This window comes from Dicentrarchus labrax, unplaced genomic scaffold, assembly GCF_905237075.1.
Source record: "Dicentrarchus labrax unplaced genomic scaffold, dlabrax2021, whole genome shotgun sequence".
Taxonomy (NCBI): Eukaryota; Metazoa; Chordata; class Actinopteri; family Moronidae; genus Dicentrarchus; species Dicentrarchus labrax.
This window is the reverse complement of record NW_026136712.1, coordinates 11,026,001-11,038,922: the sequence shown is the minus strand read 5'-3', so window position 1 is coordinate 11,038,922 and position 12,922 is coordinate 11,026,001. Positions and strand designations below refer to the sequence as shown.

Sequence of the window (12,922 nt, the reverse complement as noted above, 5' to 3'; positions counted from 1 at the left end):
CTGGAGGGTGTGGGTGACTTGAGTGCCAGGAGAGCTTTGAATAACAGAGAGGGGAGAAATAAAAGGGAATAAGCACCGCTAGCCCCCAGTCTTCCAGCAGCAAAGAGAAGACACAGGAATAACCATGCCTGAGCCAGTCCCTGCAGGTATTCAGATACTTTTTGGGAAAGCATGATTAATTGTAATTAGTCTGTAGACTTGGCTTTCAATAGCATTGTTGATGATGGAATTTGGCTTTTCTGGTTTGGTTGGAGGTTTTATATTTGCCTTGAATAGATTTATAATATGTTATATCCAAGGATGTTGTAGGAATTGATGGATTGTATAATATGTAATTTTTTCAGTAATTGTTTTTTGTTTTATGTAAAAGATCAGTTCATTACACCATGTACTTGTGTACATTATGTATAGTATATAAGGGGATGTTTTGAGGAAAAAAATTAAGTCAAAATGTTGTAATCATAATGATAATGAACCAAAACAGACCAAATACTTATATTTGTGTGTATCTAAAAGTGTTAAAATTATGATAAGGCGGTTTACTTTTGTTCCTAATGGCATTTAAATTCCAGTTGCTAAACAGATTCAGCATCTCATAAAGACATACATTTTCCCTCCTTGCCTCCTTGTTATCTGTCCAATATGAATACTTGAAAGGCCATAAACAATCACATAACCAGCTGCAAATACATCATCTGGTTCAGTGTGTTACTGACATCAGCCCAGAGAGCGCAGTCTTGTTGACTGAACTGGAATGCTGTAGTTTGTAAAACTACAGCAGGATCATAGATTAATACTGCTAGCTACATGTGTGTAGCTACTATGTCTGTGTTGTATGGAGGGCCTGCTTATGTTTCATGCTTGCTACTGTGACTGACCAGCTTCATGTGGTTTACAGAAGTAAAAAAAGGACATTGTAATCACTTTTAATTCATATAATAATAATAATAATAATAATAATAGTGAAAATTTAAAATAATATAAGTAATTAAAAATTAAATAATTAAATCTTCCCCCTGAATTTCCAGTTTTTTACACTTTTCAGCAAAAGTCAGCATTATGTTAATACAAATAATTACATTAACCTTGAAACCTGTATTCTTACATAAATATGTTATGCTACATTTTTAAGATAAAATATATGTATAAAGTTTACTGCTGTGAGAGTCTGTAAAATACATTGCTCTATCATAAAGCTGGCATTTGGCCTTGTAGGGTGAATGCAACTTTCTCATAAATAGTTGTCTGTTGTCCTTCAACTTTGTGGAGCCATCTGTCCTCCACTTAGACCCTGTGTGGCTCTAAATCATTGAACTGACAGAAGCCTAAGATGTCATAGCGGATGAGTCAGTTAGAGGAGTTTAGCTTTACGAGCCAAGTTTGCGGGTGTTGAGCCTTTCAAACCCCTTCTAATTTCTACACCAACCGTGCCGTGATAGTGAATGTAATGGGCTTTGTTGGACTTAGCACATTGCTCCTAATTCTACTTTGCTCTATTTTTTTATTTTTTTTGCATCCTTGGGCTAATCTTTTTACAGATCTAAGCTAGTGCCTTGTTATTTTTATCCCAGAAACACAAGCAGCTGCTACTTTTATTCACCATATACAGTCACAGATTTAATCCATGTAATATGGATACGATTCCACTTTTGCTTGCTGGATGTCTGCACCACCCACTGCTTTGCACTTACAAGCCAACTCAACTGCAAAGCTTTATGAGGATCAGATAACCTGCCACTATTTAATTTATAACTCTACTTGATGTTTCTTAGAAATACCCTATGTGATATTTGAAGAAAAAAGGTGATTTTTAACAGCGGAACGATTTTATGTGTATTACTATAACGCTTTGAAACAGAAGTGGCATCGTTTTCACCCTTAACTTACAGTGTAACTCCACTTATTTTCCCACAATATGAATTATTCTGTATTTATACCCAAGATTAGTTGAAATGTTCTCTGTGCTGTCTCACGGAGCAGCCAGATCCCGCCCTCAGCTAACTGCTAAAAATACTCAGCCTCTCAAATAACCCATGACCTTTTCCACTTCCTCATAAGTCCATTGAGCTTCATACACCCGGGTGTATCAGGTTTTGCTGTAACCCTTTTGCGGTCCCAGATTAGATAAATCATGATGTAATCTGTCACTTTCATCCAGAAAGTTCCCTCATGGTCTGCAGACCTGGTGCTCCTCCTGGATGTGATGTAGCTCCCAGTGTAGTCAATCAAGCACATGACGTTGTGCCATATGTGGTTTGAAGCGATGGGATGATTCACTGTCGGAATTACTTTCATCTTTGGGACCGGATGAAACAAGAGAAAGTTGAACCAAAACTGCTCTGTGAAGCTTCTCCAACGCTGTTTATTTACTTGAGGACACAAACACCATGACATGAAATGATGAAATGATTAATCTTCTCTGAGATAATAAACCATGTTTTTCTTTAAATCATACACTTAAAATTAAAATTAGAAAAGCCCCAAAAACCAAACACAGGAGACTGTTGTCATTTGCAGATTTATTGACAGGTCTTTAATTTACTTTTTTAAATAATAATATTTGGTTTGTTAAGAAATACATAAAATGCAAATTATCCACTTGTAACTAAAACCTTTCAACAATGTGTGTGGAAATATCTCAAGTTGGGGTAAAGAAAATATGGATTGGGCCCTTAAATTCTAAGAAACTCATAGCCATACAGTTATTTGAAATAGTGAAATTTCTTCATTTTACAAGCATACCCTTTATATGAGGCATGTCTGCTGCCTTCTGGTATTAGTGAATAAGATTACATTAATTTTGAATACAAATAATGTTGTTTGAGACTGAGTTTTTTATTAGCATAAAGCCTTATATGGCCACATTACATTAGTGCCTTATATGATGAAATATAGTCCACAATTTGAGACAATAGTGCATAAACATGTGATTTTATTTAATTAGGGAATCTATGGAAATTTCATTCATTTATAAACTGTAAACCCTAAAAAGCCAGCCAGTCAAATATGATAGAAAAGATTCGAAAGAAGGAACTTTATATTAAAAAATGATCCAGACCTATTTTTTAAATGATTTTTAGTATTTTGAGCATGCAGCGTAGATACCAAAAAACATTTCTGAATTGCTTATAAATAACATTTGTTTAAATTGTTTTAATCCTCTGACGCACTAGGTGTCGTTGTGTGTGGCACAAACCTGTAACTTGTCAGAAGTAGATAAATGTCAGTTATATGCAACTGCAAACCAACATGCATTAAATTATGTGTCACTGAGATATCTTCATAAACTTTGAGGTTTGATAAGGCCAGGCCACCCAATATCCTGTATGTCTGGGTCATTGCACACACTGTAAATCAAGCTGTCAGTGGTCAATGAGAGGTAAACAGACAGTGAGGTGAAGACCTACAGTACTTAAACTAACCACAGAAACCCATTCACATAGAGAAACTAAATACATCAACACGTTTCGTATGCCATCCTGCTTCCAAAAATAAACTAAAGCTGACTCAGGACAAACATATACAGTATATAGTACTCAGATGTTTACCTAAATAAATGTAGCAATACTAAAGTGCTATTTTCTGTCACAAGAAAAAAGCCAGGCATTTAAAATTTTAGTAAACAAAAGTATTTATAGTATATACCATCAGAATATACTTAAAGTTGGCTACTGAAAGTGAATGTGCTCATATCGCAGAATAGCCCATTTCACATTAATGTTGTGATTAATGGTGTAGTAATGTGTACATCACTTTAATATTGCAGCTGTTACGGTGGGGCTAATTCTAATTTATCTACATATATTTCATATATATTTCTTCTGCTGAGGACCAAAAATCTTCTCTTAATCCAGGTGAAGGAGCATGCGCATCTCCAGTTGCTCCCAGTAGCTTTGACATAATGAAATAGTATGAAAATAAATCTTTTTATATTTTCATTTATCATTGTTGTAGCCCTAAATTGATTCTTACATTCTCCAGTTGTAAAAAAAGTGTTGCCGTTACGCACCAAATAAAAAATGTTTTAACATTTCATTTTCACAACTAAAACATGTATCATACTTTACATCCTGACCTGCTGCTTTTGTCTACGCTTCTTCAGTCTCCTTAGCTAGGTTAGCTATAGTTAAGTAAAGTCTCAGAGGAAAATAGAGAATTTAATAGTGCATAGAGTGATTTGTTTGCTTTCATCACCAGTGGTACTGGCTCACTGGTATGCTTGGTCTGCAGCCAGAAATGGCTCTGTTAATTATAAAGGTTGTTGACCCCTGTCTTAACCCATGATCATACATCATTTATATGTTGATTGTATTTTGTATTATTAATCAGAATCTGCAAATGAACTAGTAACTGAAGTTATCAAATAAATGTTGTGGAGTAAAAAGTATTTATTTAATATTTATCTTAGAAGAGGTAGAAAGTAGCAAAAAATGGATACACTCATATACAAGTACCTCAAGATTGTACCTAAGCACAGTACTTGAGTAAAGATACTTTGTTTCCACCACTCGTACTACAAAAAGCTTGCCAAAGGAAACAAGGAAACAAACAAAAACATTACACCCAACAAGCAACTAATTATATACTATCTACCACAACTCTGACAACTTTGCCAATATGTGAAGCCACCGACAGTCTCTGAGGGGAACATTCAAACTGTGAGGAACAGCTGTTCAGAAGTTCATTACCCTGCTTTATCACAAACTTGTTGAAGATGATCAAGATTCTCACCCCAAGTGGGTTGACTTAGCAGATGCTGATGCAGATTTACGCTCAATGCAGGTGTTCTCACAGGGTGTATGAAGTATTTACACCACAGTCTAAAAAGAGTGTGTACTGTGTACCATTTGTTAATGTTCTCTTTTTTGTACTGACAAGCTTTGTTACTCTTTGACTTTTGTTAGCTCAGAGACATATTAGACTGTAACTGTTGTGCAAGATTACATATGGGGTAAATGTAGTTGTAGACAAATGCAGTTGTAGCAATAAATGCTAATTATATGTCATCTGTTTGCATGAGGTCAACATTAGCCCAGTCTGTCTACACTGCTGCATGTTAAAGGATACAGACATTAAATATATTATGACTATTTTGACAAGTGAATGCTATGTAACTTCACCTATCCTGGCAAGATGTTTAGGACGAGCTAGGCAAACAGTAAAGCAAGCAAAGTCAGGACTATTCAGGGAAACTGTGTTCACCTTAAAAGAACGTGGCACAACTTCAGGGAGTTCATAAGACACCATCCCTGGCCTTTACTGCAGTGAACCCAAGAGAGATACCCAAGGAGTTGGGTATCTTATGTCTCTATTTCAGTTGAGAATTTCCTTTTACCAGACTTAGGCCTCAACAATGACACCCACAGCAGTCCATGCTCAAATCAGACATGTCATGCTGATCAGTAGATGAAGCTGGTGTGGTAAATTCCATCAGTATCAGTTTCAAAGATTTGTGCCAGAGGTTGCACAGCTTAATAAAAATTTCAAAGGTGGCCATTTCATAGAATATATCCTCTTACCTGGTAGGCAGCATTTTAGATTTATGGTCCAAGAAGACTCACTTTACCATGAAACCCGATATACTCTTAACATTCCTGAAATAACGCTTTAATAATAAATCCATCAGTTTTATACAAACATCCAGTTAAATATAAAAAGATATAGGTGTAATTAAAAGAGAAAATATTGTCCAAGATCCATCATCACTCAAAATAATTTAAGATATAATAACATCCCAACTTATGAACAGAAACAGTATTGTCAGAAATGAAATGTCTAATTGTGTACAAACACAGTGTGCACAGTGGTGCATGTTTCTAATCGTCTTCTGTTTCTATTTCACAGCTAAACCGGAGGGGGAGGGTAAGTCAGCTGCTCCACAGTGTTTTCTTACTGACCTTTTGTGTGCCTTACACTATCACACAGTCACTTGATTATAGCTCTCACATTTTCACTTTTGCTCACATATCATGTCAACTGCCTGTGTCACACAAATGCAGGCTCTGACTCTTGAGGGTGTGTAACCCAGCATGCACCAGTTATTTATTTATGAGCTTTATTTTTTTTGCCAGGATGGCATCTTTATTTTATTTATGTATGCCAGCATGCTGTGTATATTTTTTTTACTTCCAGGCATTTTGTGAGAATCTGTTATACTGTACATTATCAGAATACTGAAGCTTTGTACTCTACTGTTTTCAAATGATGTAATGACACAGACGGCACTATAAGAAAGAGACTTTGGGTTTCACAAGCCATATTTGAGTGTGGTTTAGTGATACAAGGCTGGATATTATGTGTTATAAAATCTATTTGCTTAGCTGTTGTAGTCTGACAGATATATGTGTTGTCCAATGGGGCTACCAAGGTATTACTTTTCATTTTCTATGTCTAACAAAAATGCGCTAATTTTAGCCCCAGAGGAGCGTGAAGAGGGTGAGGGACAATCATTTTCATTTTCTTTTCTCCCTCCTGTTTTTGTGACTTTGAATGATTCAGAGCATTCACACAGTGTTAATGTGACATGGAGTGGGTTTGAGTTGCGCTGAGTGTTGAAAAATGCATTTGAACTAATCAGTCAGGGTAATTATCTGAATAATACAGAACAAGTGGTTTTGCTATAGATAATAAGTTGAGCAATTATTGAGTCAAGAAGATAGGCCTATAAGTCAATCACATCATATGACACAACATGAAGCTGCTGAAGGGGGATAATGCAATTATTATGCCACTTTGATTCAGCGTGTTTGCATTTCTTAACCAGCCTACTGCAGCGTTTCTCAACCTGGGCTCCAGGGACCTCCAGGGGTCCTTTAGGGATTACCAGGGAGTCACCAGAACAATGGGGAATATTTTAATTTCACTATTATTAATTAAAATCTAGCCCAGTGAGAGAATGTATAAAAATGTCTATTCTGTTCATAGGTTTCACACTCCTCACAGTTAATCTACCAATATACAGAATAGACAGTTAGGGATTACATACTCTTATCAGATGGAGATCAATGAGACTATATCTTATCAAATACTCTTTGGGATTCCCTGATAACAAAAAAGGTTTAGGACCACTGTCCTACAGCATGCGTCAAATGTGTTAGCTGAATCTCCATCTTAGGTATGTGGTAGCAGATTTTGCCTCCTCAATGTTTGGTAACAACCTAGTGTCAGATATCAATGAAGCGATGTCATGCACTTGCATGTATCTACTATATCACAGCATCATGTTTCTTTCTGTGTAGTTGTTGCGTGTTGGTGTCCAGTCTAATGAGAATTTATGTTTTTGTTTCCTTTAGTGGATTTTGAGTTGTTTTAGCATGTTGTACTTTTGGAATGAAGAAAGATGATCTGTATGTAAGAAGAAGACAAGACTAGCCATCTGTGTGGTTTTTAATATACACTGACTGCAACACAGTGCATTTTCCACCTCTGTGAACTCTGTTGGGTTACATTTCACTGCAGGCATGTGTGAGCAAATATGTGAAACTCAGTTTTTGTGTTTTGGTTGAGTAACCAGGTTTCGTCTTTGAATGTTTGTTGTCCATGTCACATCATCTTTCTTTTTTCAATCACTTAATCATGATTTTTATTTGCCCAGCTGATCCGCAGCCAGGACAAGATGGTAGGCACATCTTAGTGTTAGAGAATAATATACTCTTTCTGTTCATTTTCTCCTCAGCTTCCTCAATTATGACTAAATATAGTGAATGATTACAGTATATAGTGGCAGTCAAGCTAATTTTCTTTTCAATTATTTTCCATTATAGAACCACTCCCGGCAGATGGAGGTAAGGCAGAATGGCAATTTCTGGTTTAATATGTCTGTCTATATAATCCATCTAATGTATTCACATTTAAGTGTATACATGATCCACACAGTGTGAAAATGACTGTAACTGCATGACTTGTATGTATAATGGTCTCCAGTGACCTGCAAAATATAAATTATGTATTTATGTACATCCCAAAAATTCCTGAATTAATATGTAAGACGAATGTCTTTTATTCAAATTAAAAGATAATAAATATGGTAGTGGTTACACCACTAATGCTGCAATGACATGGATAACAAGATTATAATTTTACGTTGAATGCTTTATGTTGTTTTTCATCCTTGGACTGATATATACATACACTGTATATATTATACATATATGTGAACTTGTATGTGCAACATAGTTAGTTTTGGAATTAACTGCTGTGTTTCCAAGTACAGTATACAAGCATATACTGTATATTAAGGTTTGGTTGTGTGTTTCTACTATAAGTGTTGTATATATCTGTATGGGTTATATTCATTAATGTAATTTATTTTTGCATGCAGTAACACTTAACCTGTCAAATGGTGCCTCTGTTTTATGTTTGTTTATTGGTCTCTGTTGCAACTTGTACGTCATCTCTTATGCAACAACTAGCACTCGCCTCCTAGACGCTTTTTTCAGTTAAGTTTGCTTCCTTGTCTGCAGCAGATTCAGAAGCTGACGGGGATGGTAAGAAAAGAGCAACGTTTAGATTGACGTGTCATAGGTGTTGATAATTTACTTTTGCCACTCCAAAACCATGGTTTGAGTGCTGGTATTATGTGCTAGTCAAGATGTCACATAATATATGAAGTGTTCAATTTTATTGTTGGAAATAATTTTGCCTACTTCAATTTGGACTGAAATTACAGTATTAAAAAAATCTTTTTTTTTAAATTTGCTTTGTTGTTGTACAGTAAGCCATCTTTGGCAAGTAACAAGTAACACTCATCACAGTAGTCTTGAACTGTTAGTTCATCAGGCTGCAAGAAAAAAATTATTCTCTTCTGTGATATCCCACAGAGCTGCTTACAAGATCCAAAAAGTAAAATATAATATAAGTATGCAGGGTGGCTCTGCTTACATCAATGCTCATATCTCACTGATCCCGTGAAAATCCCTGCTAAAAATCCCTCTCTGAGCTTCTTGCAACTCATCTAGTAGCTACGCTCAGAATAAGCCACATCCCAGGCCTACAACTCAAGAGAAAACAAAGGGCTGACTAAAATGGTTCAGTTGCAGTTAAGTGTGTGATGCAATCCTTGCCCCTGTTGTGTCCATTACTGCTGATATCTGTTGATACTGCTAGACACCTCACTGACAAATTATCCTGGTTATGTTCTGTCAGCATTTCAGAATTTGGTTCTCCATGTGAAGAGTGTTGCCCGTCCCATTGGTGACCTATCGTACCAGTTCTCCTTTGCCTTTGTCCCTCTGGCAATTTAAACAATGAGAGTAGAAACACAGCTGCGATTCATGGTTTACAGTCTTAGTTGTATAACAAAGGCAGCTGTTGCTACTAAAATACCAAGTGGCATCTGATGTGATGACACTTTTATAGTAACTCCTCAACTGAACATTATGATGTACTAGGAAACTGCAAGGAGAGCTGAAGCAGTGAACTCATCCAAGATATCATAGTCAGCACATCAAACTCAGTACTAAACTCACTTCTGTATACTGGGCCATGCTCTGTATACTGGGCCATGTCTCATCCTTTTTCTGAAGCCCAGAGGCCTATTAGATCTGCTAACTAAACCATGGTTGTAAAAAATGTTAGAGTTGCAACACAACTCAAGTTTTACAAGTGAAATTCAAGAGCTGTAGCTCACATTACAAAGCTGTTCCTACATGATCTTCCAGGGGCACAGTTCCCAGAGCGATAAGCTGTCTGCTCTATCTGAACTGATAAGGAGTAGATGGGATGGAGAAGGGTTATGAAAGTAGCAAGACTTTGGAGAGCTGATGGTTGCTAATTCTATGTATGTATGCAATATAACTGAGTCCATAATCTTCTTAGCAGTGCATATTATCAAGTGTTGAGGAGTCTTTCCTCAGTTCTGTTCCGTCTCTGTGGTGACTTTACCACATAGCCTGGTAGGCCAGGAGCATGGCCAAATTGTCCATCATGGCTGCTTCCTTTTTAGGCTATTTGGCCAGTGAGGCAAAACTTGGATAATGGGTTTTGGAGTATGCAGAAGAGAGGTGGGTAGCCATAGACCCCTCCAAAGTTGGCATGGCTTTGTGTCCTCACAACAAGGTTGCTATCTTGGGCAGATCTGAAACGTTGCCCTGAAATATGGCCTGCTGAGCGAAGAGAGCATAAAAGCAGCCAGGGTGAAGTCATTAAGTGTTAAGTTTAGTTACTGCCCTGGATGTTATCTCCATAAATTCCCGTCTGTTTATCTCTTCTGAGCATTTATGAGTGCATCCCTCATCATCCTTCTTCCCTGTCATTGAATGCCCATCACTGAATGTGGGGTAGATGTCTCAGACGGAGCTCACTGTGAGCTTGGACACATATAGCACAACGAAAAGACAAGCACAGTGGCAGAGCATGACAAGGGAAAAAGTGGCAGCACTATGTCTCTTGAGTATCCACCATGTTTTGTCCACAAACAAGCTAGGTTTAGCAAAATGATAATTTTACATGGTGAAAGGATTTACAGTTAAGTCTTTAGCTGGTTGGAAGCAAGCTCCAAAGACAGCAATAAAGTTCAGAGGGGAACCTGTGGAGATGTGTTCAGACTGGTTTAGACAGGCCTTCCAAGCCATGGAAACAGGCTTACACAAAGACGAATCTGCTGTTTACCTTAGTTTTATGAAGTGATGCTTTTCCCATTAACAGTATTGGGGAGGTGATAGGTTTGAGGCATCGAGAGAGAATGAGTGCGAAAGAATGTAAAACATGAATTTTTATGCTTAATTTTCTTCTCTGTCAGGAGCTAGGGTCAGAGAAAAAACAAAACATTTTTGACCTGATAAAGATCCAAATATTGTCTCCTGGCGTCTACACAGAGTTTGTGGATTTAAGTTGGTGTGCAGAAGTTACAAATACTCATACTGTATGTGCACTGTGTAGGAGGACATTTTTACTTAAACACAGTAGTCATTGATTTTGGTTTGATTTTTGATGTCTACAATTTTTTTTTTAATCCTCTGTCTCCAGAGTGAGAATTGTACCACACTGAGTTTGCCGTCAGTGTGTCTATTAGAGTAGAATTTCTGTGTGGGAAGTGCTTATCATACTAAGGCTGTTTAAAGCCATACCCATGGGGGTATAGTGTGTGTGGGGGGATTATCATCACTTGGCCAACTGCAGACTGTTTTGGGGGCACTAGCACCAGTATTACTAATGAATGTCAGAAGAAACTTGCTGCCAATTTCTTTTGAAAAAAGGAAAGAAATTCTTGCCATGGAAACGTTTGAAATGTTATAAGAACATCTTAGGGCATCTTGAGGGAGAAATCCAACACACTTTGATACCATATTCCTAACAAGCCAATGCTCTAAACAAAACATAATAAAATGTCTTTTAAGTCACTCTTCAGTGGTTTATATAGGCTGCCTGAAGTGATCATGCTCTGTATGGAGTAAAGTAATTGCTTCCTTTATAACAACTAGCCTTGCAATTTCAGTCCAAAAAAAGTAATCAAGGTAATTTCAATGTATCCCAAGTTTGGTGATTAAAAGTGCAGTAATCAACCTATTTGATTACTTTATGTTTTGATTAATAACAGCCATGATCTTACCTCCACGTGTAAAACTCTGTTTTGATTGCATTTCACTGTGTGGTGTGTTAATGTAATAATTCTACAAAATAATCATTCTGTAATTGCTGTTGTCTTGTTTTACCTCATGAGTTTACATGTACTTATGGCACAGTATAACAGCAAATAGTTATACTTCCATATGTTAAACAGGGATATTTGTTTTTCCCAGCTGGAGCACAGCCTGCAGAGGAGGGTAAGGGGTGAGCGAAAGGCAGAGTGCAGGACTGCGACTATCTACTGCATGCAAATGTGGTGTTAGGAAATGCAGATGTATGCATCCTATGTGTTGTCAAAGATCGACCCCAATGAAGACTTCATGTTTCTGGGCAGTTGGCTGTATATGGTTGATTAATTAACTGATTGGATTTGTTCGGGCCAGGTATAAACCGAATGAGTGTTTTGAATATATAACACTAAGCAGGAACTTGAACTATAAAGTATGACTTTATTTAGATGCTAATGTTAATGCCGAGTATGCATTGTTTACTGATTTGCACCTTGAAGGATAAATCTTTGATATGGTTGGAAAGTGCTGATAAATGGAGGGGAACAGGTGCACATGCTAGAGGTTTTATACTTAGCACAGTCAGAGTTCATCAACACATTCTGATCCTTCTAATTGGTAATGATACCTTGCTGGAGTGATTATGTATCACTGCAACTTTTGCTTGCCTGAATACACGAAGCATCCACACCGCTCTCTTGTCCTTGTATGTGTTTTGAGCTGAGGATTTGTACTGGTCACATTTGTACTTGTGATGACTTTGCTGTAATTATTTTGCTAAGTTCATATATATAAACTCATGATTTTGGACCCCTTTGTCATGTGAACAGCTTACAAAATAAAAAAAAAAGACTTCTAGAATACCTAGAGCTAAGCATGTGGATGCAACATTGTTTTCTCATGTCAGTCTCTCTGTTTACTTGTCATTCTTCATCTTCTCTCTTTTAGTAATTTTAGCCCTATGCTGTTGCTTTATCATTTAGTATTTGTTTGTACATGTTTCATATATATTGTATGTTCACAGTCTGTTAATGCAGGTGTGATTCTGAATTTTTCCAAGCATTTCATGATGTTCTTTGCACTTTGGTTTGTTGCACATTGTGGTCGTTGCCAATACCATTTATGGGCTCTTCTGTTTTTTTATTTCAGTGCTTGTCTTAGCTGAATCCATCAAAAACTGACTTCAAAATTGAAGGTGAACTAATTTCTTTCTCTTTCTTTTCAGAGTCTCGGTCGACTGAGCTCACTGGGCTCTTTTTGGAGAAGCCCCCAGAAAATGTAGTCGCTGTTGCAGGTTAGAAACGCAAATGGATGGATGAATAATTGTCAAGACAGACAAGAAATCGTAG

The 12,922-nt window shown here is 37.0% G+C and overlaps 1 protein-coding gene across 23 annotated transcripts in view; it reads left to right on the top strand.

The window, feature by feature from the left end:
* Window positions 1-12,922, top strand: part of mybpc2b (myosin binding protein Cb) — a 22,969-nt gene continuing 10,047 nt past the window's right edge. Inside the window, exons 1-8 of one of the 23 annotated variants that reach the window (XM_051418058.1) lie at window positions 1-146; window positions 5,845-5,862; window positions 6,415-6,435; window positions 7,595-7,618; window positions 7,764-7,784; window positions 8,466-8,486; window positions 11,739-11,762; window positions 12,799-12,867. In XM_051418058.1, coding sequence (XP_051274018.1) covers window positions 125-146; window positions 5,845-5,862; window positions 6,415-6,435; window positions 7,595-7,618; window positions 7,764-7,784; window positions 8,466-8,486; window positions 11,739-11,762; window positions 12,799-12,867 — 220 coding nt within the window. In that variant the 5' untranslated portion in view covers window positions 1-124. Of the gene's footprint in view, window positions 147-5,844; window positions 5,863-6,414; window positions 6,436-7,594; window positions 7,619-7,763; window positions 7,785-8,462; window positions 8,487-11,738; window positions 11,770-12,798; window positions 12,868-12,922 lie in introns of those variants that run through there. The other 22 variants (XM_051418057.1, XM_051418078.1, XM_051418076.1 and 19 more) reach the window with 22 other exon arrangements.